The 18,363-nt window shown below is 37.6% G+C and overlaps 1 protein-coding gene across 4 annotated transcripts in view; it reads left to right on the plus strand.

Moving 5' to 3' along the window:
- PTPRR (protein tyrosine phosphatase receptor type R) overlaps positions 1 to 18,363 on the plus strand; it is a 255,564-nt gene that overhangs the window by 200,259 nt on the left and 36,942 nt on the right. For 3 of the 4 annotated variants that reach the window (XR_009543374.1, XM_060165339.1, XM_060165341.1), the window contains 3 exons: positions 4,630 to 4,737; positions 7,897 to 8,083; positions 10,887 to 10,971. Coding sequence is in view for 3 of the 4 variants with exons in the window: in XM_060165339.1 (XP_060021322.1) it covers positions 4,630 to 4,737; positions 7,897 to 8,083; positions 10,887 to 10,971 (380 nt within the window). In the remaining variant the exon portion in view is untranslated. The remainder of the gene's footprint in view (positions 1 to 4,629; positions 4,738 to 7,896; positions 8,084 to 10,886; positions 10,972 to 18,363) is intronic. The other variant, XM_060165340.1, reaches the window with a different exon arrangement.

The raw sequence follows: 18,363 nt of genomic DNA on the forward strand, positions 1-18,363 counted from the left end.
AACTAGAGAAAGCCCTCGCACAGAAACGAAGACCCAACGCAGCCCTAAATAAATTAATTAATTAAGAAAAAAAATTCATAAAAAAAAAAAGAACTGTGGAGGCCAGTCAATCTATGCATAGTAAAGGAATTCCATCTCTGTATCTCGATGTTTTTCTTTTGTTATTCAAATGAGTTAGAGCTTCTTTTTCTTTTCTTTTTCTGTTGTCTTTATTAGAAATCTCCTAGAAAACTTAATATGTGGACAAATTTAATGAGCAAAACGAATTCAGAAAAATCAAGTAGGTGGGCAGGGGTCTTAAGCACACCATAACAATCAAGCCAAGATTATCAGGTTCGTGATCATTATGATTTTAATGCACAGGGAGGAACTGTTGGCCTGAAGGTCTCAGACTCACAACATTTCAGATCTGGAGAGGACTTCAATATTAAACTTCTTTCTTCTCATCATGTAGGATTAGATGTGTATACTGATAGACAGCTCTGAACAAATTATGCATATTTTTGACAGAACAAAAAAAATAAGACTGGAAAAGCTCTCAGAGAACTGTTCACCTTCATTCTGTACTAAATTGTTCTCATAATTTTTCGATGCATCTTTTTCCATTCCCGTTTCAAGTGCTTCGAGATAAGCAGCTGCCACCATTTCCCACTGAAATGTAGTTTCATAGCTCAGTAGTTTCAGAAGTACATCTTTCTGGACTCCAGGCAGAAGGATCAGTTTCATTTTGTTCTCTTACTCCCATTTCCTTTCTTTGTTGGGCACAAAATGAGGGGCCACACTTGAAGTCTCACTGTTCTTGGTGGCCAAGGTAGCGCAAAAAGCAGCCATATCTGAGGATTAGAGCCATGGTCACAATGCTGGAAACTGTAGCCTTTCTGCCTAAATCCAGCTTCTGAACTGCAGCATATTGTCCCAACTACCAGGAAAAGAAATGCCTAGTTTCTGAGATATTCCAGCACTCAACTGTTCTTGTATTTTTAGCTTGTGTTTTCTTTTCACCTCTTGGTCATTAGGAACAGCAAGGCAAAAACTGAACAATTTCAACAGATGTTTATATTCTCTTGCTGAAATGAATGTGTGGCCCTGGCCCATAATATTTATACATGTTTTCCTTTTTACTTAATTGTAATTAGCATGCTGTTTATTGCATTCCTTTTACCTTTCCTTAAGAATTTGCTTTTTCCTTCAATTGTTTGCATTGGTATCTTTTGAATTTCCTCCCTCTTATTTATTTTTTGGCATAAATAAAAATTGGTGCTACAGTGGGAGTGTGATAAAGCTTTTCATTATGTTCCCTTTTGTCCAACAGCAGTCATAGGTATAAAAAAATTCTAAACAGTTTGCCAGAGTTACGTAACAAAAAAAGAAGCAAAGTTTTTAATAAGACTTTGTGTTCTTAGTTTTCCGCATTCCGTTTTTATTAAAGGTCCAGATCTCCTTCTGTTATTTTTGTTGATTATTTTCTTTAAATCCTTTAGATTTTTTGTTCCCATCCCTTAGTTTAAATTTTCTCTTAATTTCTTACATCGGTTTTGTCTTCTTCTTGAGATGTCTTTCTGATTCTCACCTCACTTCTTACCATTTGGTTTATGGATACTGTGGAGAAGAAGTACGTTCTCTTAGTTAAGTAAAGTGGTATTTTTCTCCTCCAGATCATTAGTCAGGGATAGCTAGTTAAAAACCTAATATTCCCGTATTTATAAAACACATCCCTTCTCTAGATTGTTTAGTAAATAGTGTTAGAAACATGGATAACCTATTTGGGGAAAAAAAAAAACAAAACCTAGGTTATTCTTACCTTTACCATACCCCCAAATAAATTATAAATCGATTAAAAGATTAAGTTTTTAAAAAATATCTAAACTTCCAGGAGAAGAATTTCTATGGATTTTAAAGCAATGCAAGAAACCACAAAAGAAAAGATTGATACCTTTTCCTTTTTAGTTTAATATTTAATTTGTAGAATTTAATGTGTTTGACTAAATGTATATATACTTTTAAAAAAATCCTTAGTATTTTAAAGTAACAATAAGATGTATATATGCAATAGGGTCTGAAAAATAGTATCTTACTTATCATAGCAATCAATAATAAGTACATTAATGCCACAATATAAACATTAAGAAAGAGGATGAACAGACAGTTCTCAAAGGTAATGACCAATAAATGAACAATAGTCATTTGAAAGTGTTTATCCTCATCTATAACCAAAGAAATAAAAATTAAAACAATAAATCATTCCCAGTACTGCCTATAAAATCGCAAATTTGAAACGTCAATTTAAATGTTAGTGATGTTTATGAGACTGAGGGGTTTTAATTTCTTTTTTGAAACTCCTAAGCTTTATTAATTAATTAATTTATTTACTTTTGGCTGCATTGGGTCTTCATTGTTGTGAGCAGGCTTTCTCTAGTTGCAGCAAGCAGAGGCTACTCTTCGTTGCTTTGCGCGGGCTTCTCATTGCGGTGGCTTCTCTTGTTGTGGAGCACGGGCTCTGGGCACGGGCTTCAGTAGTTGTGGGACGCAGGCTCAGTAGTTGTGGCTCGCAGGCTCTAGAGCACAGGCACAGTAGTTGTAGCGCACGGGCTTAATTGGTCCATGGCATGTGGGATTGTCCCTGAGCAGGGCTCGAATCCATGTCCCCTGCATTGGCAGGCGGATTCTTAACCACTGCACCACCAGGGAAGTCCCTGAAACTCCTAAGTTTAAAATTTTCTACAATGAACATGTGTTACTTTTATAACAGAAAAATTAACACTTTAAAATATATGTGGGGCTTCCCTGGTGGCGCAGTGGTTGAGAGTCCGCCTGCCAATGCAGGGGACGCGGGTTCGTGCCCCGGTCCGGGAAGATCCCACATGCCGCAGAGCGGCTGGGCCCGTGAGCCATGGCTGCTGAGCCTGCGCGTCCGGAGCCTGTGCTCTGCAACGGGAGAGGCCACAACAGTGAGAGGCCCGCGTACCGCAAAAAAAAAAAAAATATATATATATATATATATATATATATATATATATATATGTGGATGTGTATTTAATCTCTTCTCTCCAACCCAAGACATGACTAAGAAGTGTACACCTTTTTAAGTGGATTCTACTGATTCTGTTTCCTAATTCCACTATATTTCAGTTGACCTAGATATTGGTTGTTCCTTGAAAATAAGAATTAACGAAAGCAGAGATTTTTCCAAGCTAATGACATCATATGGTAATATTTCATGGCCAGGATAAAAGAGCCCTCATGATAAGGGCTGTTTTGTGGAAAGTGTTTTCTGTAAGGTCAACAGCCTGTACCAGTTCGACTCCATAATTAAACTTTAAGACATTGTCTGAGGCATTGAGGTGAAGTGTTCTGGAATTGTTTAGGGTTCAGGGAAGATGGCTTTGCCATAATAAAAAGAAATTTTAAGAGAAAGAGGTTATCAAGAAGGGTGTGTTTTTCTTTAGTGACAAGCTATAGAATCTATCCATTGATTTCAAAACGTTAATCTCAGTGTAAAGAATTTTCGAGTTTTTGTGAAGATCTCTTAAAATGGATCTCTTAGAGAAGTAGAAGGTGAGAGTTATATAGGACTTTATTCATTATGACCCAAATTTATTAGTAGCCAGGCATCTTATTTAAAAGCAGTTTACTTAAACTATCTGGTTAATCCTTGTAATAATCCTCTGAAGTAGGTACACTGAATTATTCATTTCACAAAAGAGGAGGAAGTTGAGATGTAACAAGGCTAAATAGCCAGACCAAAGGTCCACCACAATGACATGAGAGAGGCAGGGTTTGAGCCCAGACAAGTATGCCTGTAAAGATTGAATTTGTACCTTGAATACTGCACTGTCTCCACATTATAATTCAGTAATCCTAACTTTTCCCCCAACAACTGACCCCAACTCTACATAGGGCACTGCACAGTCTAACATAATCTGCCCACCTTACCCTTGCTTTTGGGTGGCAAAGCAGAAGGAGCTTGGGTTCTATGTTCTAACTTGGATTGAATCTTTATTCTGCTATCATGTTCCTATTAGTTCTCTCTTCACCTGTGAAATGGGGGAAAATAATACCTCAGAGGGATGCTCTGAAGATTGAGATACCATATGTGGAAGTGCTTAGAACAGTGCTTGGCAAATAGTAGATGTTGAATAAATAATATTCGTTTCCTTCTTCCTTCCCTTGACAAACAAAAGTGGTTCTTCCTGACCAAGTCAGTTTGCATGAAAATGCTTCCAGGGCTCTCAGTTTATCACAGAATCCTTAGAAAATTTACTCATAAGATCAAAAAGACCTTAGACAGGGATCCCAGAGGCTTTTAATCCTCCAGGTTTTGGCAGAATATGCTGCAAGAAGCCAAAACAGAGGTTGATATAACTTGATGCTCTGAATTCTCTCTTTTCTGGATTCAGGAGGCTTTTTATACTCTTGTTTCTATGACTCTTGCTTCTCTTTCAACTCTCCTACATAACCCTGCCCCCTGGTTCCAAAATACATTTTACACAACCGAACTCTAGCTCAAACTGATGATACGAGATTTCTCAAAGACGCCTTATCATTTCCTGCTCCCACACTTTTTTTTTTTCCTGCCAGACTCTCTCTCTGAAATAACCATCTACTCAAAATTTATCTTTTATCTTCAAGACCCAACTCAATTCATCCTCATTCATACATCTGCTCCGACCACTCTGGACGGAAGAGACCTCACTTTCTACTAAACCATTGTAGCACTGAGTATCCCTCAGTTCACAGGTTTGTACATACTTTTGTATTTTAGGGCTGAAAAAGGACGGAATGGAATAGTGGTTTAAAATGGCATCTGATTAGCAGTCCCCTAAGCTGCTTCTCCCAGCTCCTTACTCAACTATCTAAGTAACCAGCAAAAGTCAAATTCTCACAAATACACTAAAATCTAAGACCAATAGGCAAACTATTATCAGAATTAGGAAGGAATTTCTGCAATTTAAAGGCCAAAAGAACTGGATTGAGTAACTTTAAAAACCACTTTCCCATTAAAAATAGATTAAAGGGCTTCCCTGGTGGCGCAATGGTTGAGAGTCCGCCTGCCGATGCAGGGGACACGGGTTCGAGCCCTGGTCCGGGAAGATCCCACATGCCGCAGATCGGCTAGGCCCGTGAGCCATGGCCGCTGAGCCTGCGCGTCCGGAGCCTGTGCTCCGCAACGAGAGAGGCCACAACAGTGAGAGGCCCGCGCAACGCAAAAAAAAAAAAAAAAAAAAGATTAAAATTCTTGGCCTGAGAGGAGAACCACGCTTTGCTCCTCCTCAGCTGTTTCCCCCCTACTCAGAAAGAAAGGAGCCCTGTCGGTCACCACCAGCAGCCACCAAAAAGAAAACATGGTGGGGGGCAACCGTCCCTCTTATCAGGTAGGTGATATTTTATGGGGTGTCTAAAATGCTATCCCCTAATCCCTAGTACAGTGATTCAAAAGAGTTAAAAATAATAATAGAAACTAGAAAAAGATTTTCAGGAACATGCCAAGAAAAAAAAAAGCAGGAATGTCAATATTAATTTTTTTTAAGTCAGATGTGAGGGGTGGAGGGAGGATGAATTGGATGAAAGTGGTCAAAATGTACAAACTTTCAGTTATAAGATAAATATGTACTACGGATGTAATGTACAACATGATGACTGTGGTTAACACTGCTATGTGGTATACAGTATTTGAAAGTGTTAAGAGAGTAGTTCCTAAGAGTTCTTATCACAGGAAAAAACTTTGTTTTTGGTATCTATATGAGGTGATGAATGTTAACTGAACTTAGTGCATAATCATTTTATAATATATGTAAGTCAAACACCTTAAACTTAACACAATGCCGTACGTCAATTGGGTCTCAATAAAACTGGGAAGCAAAAGTCAAATGTGAGGCCAAACATAAAATTGAGAAAGTATTTGATATTGATAAAATTTACAGTGAAGATATAATTATGAATCTCATCAAATAACGTAATGGCTGAATATATAAAGTAAAAGCTGTTAGAAATATAAGGGAAAATAACAAAAACAGTTACTGTGGAAGAATCACATACATATCTCAGGCTATGAGAAATCCAGTAGGAAAAAAATAGATTGGAATAATATCTTTAATAATATATCATAACATAATATATAAGGTGCTATATATGTACATATGTGCTTATATATGATATCTAGAGATATATGTCAATAGATACATAGATAGATAAACAAAGCAGCTGCCAGCAAAAGTATGTATGAAATATTTAGAAATTTTTTTATAGTATTTGTCTCAAAGAAAGAATCAAGAAATTCCAGTAATTAGAAATCCATTCACTGATTTCCATGTACTCTTACTAGACATTAATAAGGACAATAAATGGGCAAACACTTAGTTACCATTGAGTTAAAGCAAGAATTAAAACTACAATTACAAACCATTTAGAAATTAACAAAAATGACAACATTATATATCAAACTATAGAATGACACCAAAGCTACAACCAGAAGCAGATTCATAGGAGGAAAGAACTGATATGTTTTTGTTTACTGGGGTTTTTGTTGTATGTTCTAACAATTTTGCATTCCTTAAAATTAAGCTGTAGCCACTTCAGTATTTCCTGAGGTAGTGTTCCACACATGTAAAATACCATTCCAAGGAAATAATATGCTGGGCCTGGTATCTTCTTGTGTTCTCTCTACTCACATTTGTTTTGACCTGTATTTGCCGGTTCTCCATTACCTTGGGACACCAACCAGTTGGCACCATATTTGATCGCCTGATGCTCACTTCAGGCCCCTTTAAATTTAACATTTCTTTAAGTACAATTTCTGACTTTGACCCTCAGCATATGCTATTTTATAGTTAATTCTTGGTTCCACACAGCCAATATTACTAGTAAGAGGCACTCACACCTTCTTTCAGGACACAAGGAGCCTTTATATGTTGGAAGAACACCACCTTGCCTCCCAACAAGAGGAGGGAAATCACAGAGGAAGAATCAATTGTAATTTAGTACGAGGGTCTGTGGTCTTTATGGTCCCTGGTAAGTTTATCACAGAATTAAATAAATACATATATGCATATGCAATTACACACATAGACCTACATATACATTACATACATACATAAATGGAGGATGAAAAACCTATCTTTTAGGGATAAATCAGAAGTTATAAAAAATATATACATGGGGCTTCCCTGGTGGCGCAGTGGTTGAGAGTCCGCCTGCCAATGCAAGGGACACGGGTTCGTGCCCCGGTCCGGGAAGATCCCATATGCCGTGGAGCGGCGGGGCCCGTGGGACATGGCCGCTGAGCCTGCGTGTCCGGAGCCTGTGCTCCACAACGGGAGAGGCCACAACAGTGAGAGGCCCACGTACCAAAAAAAAAACAAAAAAAAAAACAAAAAAATATACATTTTAAGTTCTATTTCAAAGACAATCATTTGAACTAAAATAAAAAGATTATTTTTCTCCTGTGAGCTTCCTGTGTTCAATAAAATCATGGGTATGGTATATGGATATCAGAAGAATTAGGGTGGATATAGAATTTATATACTGGACTCTCAGATATACAGATAAATAAGGTAGGTTTGCGTTACATCTCATTCCTCAATTCAAATGCTGTGTTTACTTTTCCTAAATTTTTCACTTAATTTATTAGCCATGTTATTATTTCTGTAGCAACTATACCCCTTAATAAACTATAGTGCATTTTCTCAATTCAGAGTTATTTCCAACAACAAAACTGTCCGTTTCTTAAGAAACTATGAGTAGTTGCTATAGTCAATTATGGTACCATAAAAGAAGATATTGGGTCCTTATTTCTGTAATAGTTCTCACTGAATTATATGTATGTACAGAAAGACAAACTGATCTGCTCACAATAATTCATGCAGTATTTAAACCTAATAACATTTTTCTCCAATGTAGACGAGGGTCCAACGTATCTCTTACCCTGGACATGAGTAGCTTGGGGAATGTTGAACCCTTTGTGGCCACACCAACCCCACGGGAGAAGGTAGCAATGGAGTATCTGCAGTCAGCCAGCCGTATTCTCACAAGGTCACAGCTCAGGGACGTCGTGGCAAGTTCACATTTACTCCAAAGTGAATTCATGGTGAGCCTGCTGTTTATGATTCACTCTTCAGTAGGTATCTTGATATACTAGGCACTAGAGGCACATTCTAAAACGACACTGTCTTCCACTCAGGCAGCTTACGGTAAAATGGTTACAGTTCAAAAGGTTAAGTGCAAGGATTTTAGATCCACCCTGCATCTCACCAACTATTGGTAAGTGTTCAAACTAGAATGTGAATTGCGGCAGAGTATTTAAGGGCTGGCCAGGCAAAGTGACAAGAAGGAGCTGAGCATTCCAGGATGAAGGAACAGCCTTGCTGTCACTGTTCAGGAAATTAAATTGTGCAGTTTGACAGGAGCATTGAAATTAAGGTGGGAAGTGACAGAAAATGAGTTTCAGATATAAAAGAAATCCAAGTCTTAATACATATTTAAGGGTTTGGACTTATCTTGTGTTTTAAAAAGATCACTATCTGCAGTAGAGTCAGCATTAGAAAGAGGTATTTTGGAGACTGTAGACATAATCCTGTGGAGCTGTGATGGTGGTCAAAACTAAAATAGTAGCAGTGAAAATTTGGGAGGGGGGCTTCACTGGTGGTGCAGTGGTTGAGAGTCCGCCTGCCGATGCAGGGGACACGGGTTCGTGCCCCGGTCTGGGAAGATCCCACATGCCACGGAGCGGCTGGGCCCGTGAGCCATGGGCGCTGAGCCTGCGCGTCCGGAACCTGTGCTCCGCAACGGGAGAGGCCACGACAGTGAGAGGCCCACGTACTGGAAAAAAAAAAAAAAAAAAAAATTTGGGAGGGTCTATAGGCACCTACAAGAAGTGGGCTTAATAGGCTAAGGCGGCCAAGGAAAAGTCAGGGATGACACCCCCACTTTTAGACTTGAGCAACAGCGTGCATGTATTGTCATTTAATGAAATAAGGAACACAAGAGGAAGACCCAATGTGAGCTAAAAATGATGGTGAGTTTCATTCAGCTAAAAATGATGCTGACCCATCGGTGTTGCTGGTGATAATGCATGAACACACATTTCAATCTAGAGAGCATGGAGACAGACTAGACCTTCTTAGGTCTCACTGTTGCCCAAGGGGAATATCCATTTTATAGAACCCCTTGCATCTTAAAGCAGTTGTACATTTAAGCCATAGCTGATGGGTATAATAAGTTGACGACTTCAGGGTCAGTTCAGGTGTTTGCAACCACCCTAATGACGAGAGACAACAATAGGTTAGATCTATCAGCTTCATCAACTATTATTAAAATACAAGCATGTTGTTTTAAAAATTAGACTTCATAGCATATCATCTTTTATGTATGAAAAAAAGGAGAACTGGGAGGAATAAAAGAACCAGTCAGTGATCACAGAAGTGGCCAAGGGTACACCTAGTATTCTTTTCTACAACCACAGATAGCTCTTTGTTCTATGAGATAAGCCCTTAACACAGTCTACTTCCCTGAGAGATGAGGCCAGCAAGGAATGCCGAGGAGAGAGATAATGCTGGAAGATGACAAATTGTCAGTGTGTGTCAGAAAACAGGAAAGATCGGGGAGGAATAAAGATATTCACGGCTTTGCTAAAACAGACTAACTTGTTGGAAATTCCCAAGCATGAACATGTGGTTTCTACTGAACATTCAACAATTTTGCTTATTTTGGTAACTTGGAACTGAGAACTTACAACATTTAGTTGGAGCAGAGAGTAGGAATAAATATCGTAAATACCTAAAATAATGCAAGCTTAGGAAACAATATTTTAAAAGTAAGCTACTCCTCTCACTGGACCGAGTCTTAAATTCACAGTAGTCAGGCTTTTCTTGAATTTTCAGATTGACTGAAAACAAGGACAATTTAAATAAATTTGCAGATAATTTCTTTCATTTCAATGAATATTAAGCTGTCAAGTTCTATTTTCTGTAGGAGAAAGTGTAGATAACAAAAATATTATTTTAGGGGATCTAGGGACAAAAGGTATTTTAATGCACATTGACCTTATCTAAGCAATCCTTTGCAGAATTTTAAGTTAGAAAACATACTATTTCATATAATCAACTCCTTAAATATTTGTTCAGACCCTTTTGAAAACGTTGGCTTTTTGTTTCCTTTGTCCCAGTCAGCATCAGACGCCCACCTTTTCTGTCTAACACACAGAGCAACTTCTGCTTTAATTGTTCCCTCCTCCATCATTCGACATATATTCTGACTTAATAAAAATATTTGTGTTCTTGTTAAGTGCGAGAGGACAGTGCCTAAATGCCCTTCACTACAAATGTTGCATTTACAACCACAAATGGAACAGTACAATTATAAACCATTTCTTCATCCAAAAAAATGCATCATATCATCGTCACTTAAATCAGCAAAAATGCCCTTTATATTTACCATTTGGGGAGGAAGGTTTTCATAATCCTAAAAGAGTCACAGTTATTGTTAAAAGAGAATCTATCATAATAAAATTTTTGGTACTGAATCTACACAAAGATAGGAAGAAATCTGAATACATTGTTTAAGAAAAAGCAATTTTTCAGCTGCCTGTTTATATATTTCCAGCAATTATGTCAGAACAGGATTCTTAAAACCTAACCAAAGTTTTCTATGTCTCTTTAAGAACTACATATCAAATAATAGTTTCTAACACACAAAGCCGTTTCTTGGAGTCAGCTTGTCAGGGTGCAGCTGATGTGTTTATGAAGGGAAGGGTGTTGGTCAACCAGAGGTGGTAGTCTGTTGTTTCATAAATGACTTTGAAGTGCAGTAGAGCTCTGGATCAGATGGCCCCCCGTGAAGATTTTCTTTGTGACAGCATTAAATACAGTATTTGATATCATTTATTTTTGCAGGAAATACCAATGAACTTTGTGGATCCCAAAGAAATTGACATTCCATGTCATGGAACTAAAAATCGCTATAAGACCATTTTGCCAAGTAAGTTTCTTCAATTAAATAGTTTGTGTTGTAAAGCGCAAGCCTTCCCCATCCACCCCTACCTCACCATTTCCCATCCTCACAACTTCCATATACACACCAAATTTGGAATTGCAAACACATCTCAAGACGTTAAAGTGGAATCGTTAAAGTGGAATTCCCTGGCGGTGCAGTGGTTAGGACTCTGTGCTTTCACTGCCAGGGCCCGGGTTCAATCCCTGGTCAGAGAACTAAGATCCCGCAAGTGGTGCAGCCAAAAAAAAAAAAAAAAAAAAAAAAAGACTAATAATCATTAAAGTGGTCTAAGGTTAATAACTTTATCTTGTATTACTCTTAAAATAATGGTCTGCTCATAATTTCAGTAGACACATGGTTCTAAAACTTTACTGTGGCACACATTATGGTCAAGTGACTTTCACTAAGGGTGTAAAACAATTCAGTGGGGAAAGGCTAGTCTTTTCAGTAAGTGATGCTGAAGCAACTCAGTAGCCACATGCAAAAAAAACTGAAGTTGGACCCTGCCCCACACAGCATACTAAAATTAATTCAAAATGGATCGGAGGCCTAACTGTAAGAGCTAAAGCTATAAAACTTTTCACATAAAACAGATGTAAATCTCATGACCTTGAATTAGTCAATGATTTCTTAGATATGACACCAAAAGTATAAGCAATGAAAGAAAAAAATAGGTAAATTGAACTTGAACAAAATTTCAAAGTTTTGTGCTTCGAAGGACACCATCAAGAAACTAAAAAGATGATAATGACACAAAATGGGAGAAAATATTTATAAATTATACATCTAATAAAAGACTTGTATCTATAATATATAAAGAACTCTTATAACGCAATTATAAAAAGACAAAGAGCCCAATTTTAAAATGAGCAAGGGACTTGAATAGACATTTCTCCATAAAAGATATACAAATGGCCAATGAGCATATGAAAAGATACTCAACACAATTAGGCATCAGGGAAGTCAAAACCAAAGTGAGATAACACTTCATAACCACATGATTATAATTTAAAAGACAATAGAAAGTGTTGGCAAGGATGTAGAGAAATTGGAACCTTCATACTTTGACGGTAGGGATGTAATATGGTACAACTACTGAGGAAACAGTCTGGTAGTTCCTCAAAAGGTAAAACCTAGACTGACTATATGACTCAGACTTTCTACTCCTAGGTATATGCACAAGAGAAATAAAAACATGTATCCACACAAAAGCTGTACACAAATATTTGTAACAGTATTATCTGTAATAGCCCAAAGAGTAGAAATAACGACAATATCCATCAACTGATGAATGGATAAATAAAATGTAGCGTATTCACACAACATAATATTATTCAGCAATAAAAAGTTATGAGGTACTGGACTTCCCTGGTGGCACAGTGGTTAAGAATCCACCTGCCACAGGAATAAAGACGCAGATGTAGAGAGTGGACTTGAGGACACGGGGAGGGGGAAGGGTAAGCTGGGACGAAGTGAGAGAGTGGCATGGACATATATACACTACCAAATGTAAAATAGATAGCTAGCGGGAAGCAGCTGCATGGCACAGGGAGATCAGCTCGGTGCTTTGTGACCACCTAAGAGGGGTGGGATAGGGAGGGTGGGAGGGAGACGCAAGAAGGAGGGGATATGGGGATATATGTATATGTATAGCTGATTCACTTTATTATACAGCAGAAACTAACGCACCATTGTAAAGCAATTACATTCCAATAAAGATGCTAAAAAAAAAAAGAATCCTCCTGCCAATGAAGCGGGCACGGGTTAGAGCCCTGGTCCAGGGAAGATCCCGCATGCCGCGGAGCAACTAAGCCCGTGTGCCACAGCTACTGAGTTTGTGCTCTAGAGCCACAAATACTGAGCCCTCGTGCCACAACTACTGAAGCCCGAGTGCCTAGAGCCCATGCCCCACAACTAGAGAAGCCACCGCAAAGAGAAGCCCGTGCACCACAACGAAGAGTAGACCCGGTTGCCATAACAAGAGAAAGCCCGCGTGCAGCAATGAAGACCCAATGCGGCCAAAAAATAAATAAAATTAATTAATTAATTATTTTTTTAAAGTAATGAGGTACTTTTTTTTATGAGGTACCTCTTTTTTTAAAGAAGCCATCACAAATGAACTAATACTGCATAATGCCATTTATATGAAGTGTCCGGTTAGGCAAATCTGTAGACATAGAAACTACAGTTGTTGCCTAGTGGTGAGAGGCATGAGAAATGACTACTAAAGGGTATGAGTTTTTTTGGGAGATAATTAAAATGCCATCCCTGCTAGAAACATTCTATATACTATCTTGTATCCTTACAGAAGAGTCTAGTAGCTATAGGGCTGCCTCCAGAGCCAATCTGCTGGGGTTCATATCCAGCTGCACCACTTACTGTATGGCCGTGGGTAAATGTCTTAACTTCATCTGTGAAATGGGAGTAGTAGTAGCCACCTCACAGGGTTGTTGTAGAGCCCAGTGCTTTGCACATGATAAAGTGCTCAGTGTTAGCTATTCTCATCATAACTCAGAAAGATATTATTGTTCCTTTCTTACAGAGGAGGAAAGTGAGGCTTATAGATATTAAAGAAGCAAGATTCAAATCCAAACACATCTGCCCCCATGCTTTCCACCACTGATAGCTGCACAACTCTGTGGATTAAACAAATAAAAATAAATTATGTGATGGCACATTTTAAACGAGTGAGTTGTATAGTATATGAATTATATCTCAAAAAAGCTGTTACCAAAAGACTTCATTGTGCATAACAATCACCTAGAGTCCTTGTTAAAAATCCAGTCCTGTGCCCCACCCTGGGGATTCTGTTTAAGTGGGTTCTGTTGGGCCCAGGAATCTGTACTTCTAGCAAACACCCAGCTGATTCTGATACAGGTGATAGCAGGACCACACTTTGAGAAACACTTTTAGACTATGTTAAAACTAAATTTAACTCCATGAAATTTATCGATGTCAAGCAGTGAGCTAGATGCCCGGAACCAGTAAGGAATAAGGAGCAGCATATAAGATCAAGGAGGTCACAGACCAGAGGAGAGACATGTAAATAAGTAATTATGTTCAGTGTAAGAGCCTGAATAGAGATCTTGCCTAACCGGTGTAGGAGGACTGAGTAATTCTGCCTAGAAAGGCAAAAATACTTTGGAGAAGAAGCAATATTGTCAATCACTAAACAAAGATATAGTTGGGATTTGGGCAAAAATCCATAAACATCTCAAGGCAATAGCTCTGGAAAGATGGAGCCACGAAGATTTGTTTTAGAGTATTGACATTGAAATAGTAGAGTATTCATAATTCAGTTCATTAATTCACTCATAAAACACCAAATTCTTCATATTTATAGTAATAGAGCAAGAATTACTGTTAATAGTGTCCTTGGGCTTCCCCTTCTGTTGGAGTTGTTTCGGAAACACATTGTAACAGTTACTCCACTGTAACATATTTTTAATTGGTCTGTATAGTTAAACCTATTTACCTAAGATATAGTCACTGTTGAAAGATATTTTATAACTATAATTGGCTGAAGGGGATGAAAGTGCTGTGTGTTACAACTGGTCTCTCTCTCTCTCTCTCCCCCCCCCACCCCGCCCCACTGCCCCCCACCCCCGACCTCTCTCTCTCAGGACTTTTCATCTGAAATTTACCAACCATAAGTAATTAGGGCATATACATGTATTGCCAGTATTATACTTAACCACCTAATCTCAGAAGGATTTGGAAATTATTAGGACTATTTTAAAGTTCAGCCTTCTCTGTTTCCTGCCAGATGCTATCAGACAACTGCTTCACAGTCCTGTGTCAGCTTTTCCATTCCCAGAACTGGGTGGGTCGCTTGAACCAGGGCACCTGTGCTGACAACTGATGTTGCAAATAACAGATTTTCTGTTGAAAATGTCTATAGCCTGAATACCCCACCCACCCCCTGTTGCACAGAATATAATCTAGTAAATATAGCTTGGACAAGCCACATCACTGGCTGGAAAATCATCAGAAAAGACTGGAATGAATATGAAAAGCTGCTCTTTACGGTTTATTTTAGACTGTAATATGGCGTAAATTTGAAACATTACATAAAATAATAATCTTAAAATGATTAATATTTTAAATATTACAATTGTTTTTATTGTTTTAGCCTACAATAAACTCTCAAGTTTAAAAGCTTCCAGCTTGTACATATTAGTGAGTTTGTATAATTTGGAGGATGTTTTGCAGCAGAAATATGGATGGCCAAGAACCAATTAAATTGTAGCTTTTTTTCTAAGGACAGTGTCAGCCTGGCTCAGAACATTCTTAAGTCGTAGATTAAAGTGCTTAGGTCAAGTTTATATCAAATTACTTTACAATATAAACAAATATTTGTGATAAAAATTTATCTATGTCCTAAACACAAGAGCAATGGGAAAAAACTGATCATATATCAATGTGAAATTATTTGTATAACAAAGAAGTATAACAAGAAATTTTATGTATATTTTATCCATGCAGCCAATTTATTTATACAACTATAAAACAATATAAATCAAATTTTAAAACCCTATTTACTCTGACCATCATTTTATATTTAAAAATTTAAAGTCTAGTAATGTTTCCTACTTACATTATGTTTTCCATTTCACTGTATAAAGTGCCTAGAACAGAGTAAATATGCAAATAAGTGAACCACTCATTAAAGCAACGAGTTGTGTGACTCAGCAAAATACTGGAGTTTAGACTTGATTTCCTATCCTGGCAAAAACATTTACAATTTATGGAAAGATACTTAATCTTTCTGTGCCATCCTTTCTTTGTCCCTAAAAATAGTAATAGTGATACTACCCTGTAAGGCTATTGAAAGAATCAAATAAATGTATGAAAAATGGCTAGGAAAGTTCCAACTAATAGTAAACCCTCAGCTAATGTTAGTTTCTCCTTTCCTTCTCTACCTAACTGAATCCATCATTAACCCCAGAAACAATTCCAGAAAATAAGAACACTAACCTTGGAGAGAAACGTTTACAGTTTCAAAAACAGTATTGAAGAGCCCTGTTTTCTCTTATAATGTTCACATGCATGTTAAAAAGTGAATTTCACATAATCTATCACTGCATTGCCAAATTCAGCACTGTCCACTAAAACTCTCTACAATGATGGAAATATTCTGTATCTCCAGTGTGATAGCCGTTAGCTACATGTGGCAATGAGCACTTGAAGTACAGCTAGTGCACTCATGGAACTGACTTCTAAATTTTATTATATTTTAATTAACTAAATTTACCTACATGTGGCTAGTGGCTACCGTAATGGACAACACAGGCCTAGAGTCTTCTCTCTCTTCCAACAAATTTGAAGATGATTCCCAATCATCTTGAAGGTGTGGCCAGTCCCTGCTTTCCTTCCATTTCCCACTTATCTTAAATTCATCTCTGAAAACTATCCTATTCCTCTCATTCCTGCCTTTGCCCATCACTGGGAGTGACACACTTTTCCCTCATCTAATAGCTTCTTCTCTGACTTCAAACCTTAAACACATTTCCTCCTGGAGAGGAAATCTTCAACTCAGGATCCAGGTACCATTTTGTCTGTTAAAAAGAAGACTTAAGATTGCCAGAGGGTATTTTAAAGAGATCAAAGTGGGGAAATTTCATGTGTTCTCTACACCAAAACTTTATGTGTTCAATAATTTGTTGAGAGGAAAAAAGAAACAAGAAGGAGGGAAGAAGGTAGAGGAGAGGAAGGGAAGGAAGGGAGGGAGGAAGGGAGGAAAGGGATCTAAGGAGGAAGGGAGGGGAAAAAGGAATGAAAGAGGAAGAAAGCAAAGGAAGGAAAGAAGGAAATACTGAATAAAAAGGGAAGAGCAGAAGACAGGGAGGAAAAGTCATCAGTGCTCAATGTAATATTTGTAGTTATTATTGATACTGCCCAGATGAATCATAAATGGTATGCTAAGCATTTAACATATAATTCAGAAATACCAATTCTGAAAAAAATTATCATAGTGAATTTGACTAATATATAGACTTAAAATGTATCACATGAATAAACTTATAACAATAAAGATGAAAATAATAACTGATGATGACAAAATTTTGTTTTTTTATCCTTGACATTTTTATTAGACTAAAAACACTGAAAAGGCTTTGGTTGGAACCAAATTTATTTTCCCCTACTCCATCATATGTTGTATTCTTGTTTTTGTTTTTGTTTTTGTTTTAATATTTGGAAATCTCTGAAAACTTAGAAATACTATAAATTACCAATTTACAACATAAACTTAATTAAGCGTGACAGGACATCTGCTTCTAAGCAATTTTCGGGTTGAGTTCCCAGTAAATCATATATATCGTAGGCATTATAAAAACTGAAGGAAGTGGGCCTCTTTTCAAGTCTGAGTGGTTTAGGGCGTTTGTGGAAACTTTTAATAATCAGTGGATACTGAGAAGTAATGGAAGTTTTCCTGTCCCCTTTGCTATGAAAAGAAAAAAATTGAAAAAAAGCATTGTTTCAGCTCTTTCTAATCGAAATTAATTCTAATGTTAAACACTCTCTGAGCCACATACCAAATAGAAATCACAAAGGATACAAACGTTAATTAAAGACAGCCCTTGCTCTCAAGGGGCTCATCACAAACCATTGAGGGCAAGCAAACATTTAAGCACTTAAAATACAAGATGTTAAATTCTAAAATAAACCTCAGGCAGCCTGAGCAAAGAAGGGAATGCCTAATTCCACCAGGAGGACAAGGGAGGGCTTCCGAAAGGAGGTATTGCTTGAACTGAGCTCTGAAAAATGAGGAAGACTTTACCATGCAGAGACGGCAGGGAAACAATACCTGCAAAAACATAGACTCTGCAAGAACGTGGAGTATTTGAGAGATTTCCCTGGGCCCATATGACTAGAGCATGTACACGTAGAAAAGTGATTATTGATGAGGCTGTGGGAAAAGATAAAGACTTGTTGGACCCACTAAGGAGATTTCATCCCCTAGATCTGCACTGTCCAGTAGAGCAACCACCAGCCACATATGGCTAAGTAAATTTAAATGAATTGAAATTAAATAAAATGAAAACTTTAGTTCCTCAGTGTGTACTAGCCACATTTCAAGTACTCAATAGCCAACATGGCTAGTGGTCACAATTTTGGGCAACACAGATAAGGAACATTTCCATTATCACAGAAAGTTCTACTGGGCAATGCTGCTCTGGACTGTCGAACTGTCAATAAGTATTCATAATAAAATGAATGCAGTGGGCAAATAAGTTTATAAATAATACCTTCTTGGAAATTCACAGAGTATATTAGCATAATATAGACCCTGAGAAATTATGCAGTGAAAAGATTGTTGTTCAAGTTTGTTGAATTCAGTGTTTTCCATATTTATTTGATTACTGAACCCCCTTT

The sequence above is a fragment of the Lagenorhynchus albirostris genome, chromosome 11 (assembly GCF_949774975.1).
Source record: "Lagenorhynchus albirostris chromosome 11, mLagAlb1.1, whole genome shotgun sequence".
Taxonomy (NCBI): Eukaryota; Metazoa; Chordata; class Mammalia; order Artiodactyla; family Delphinidae; genus Lagenorhynchus; species Lagenorhynchus albirostris.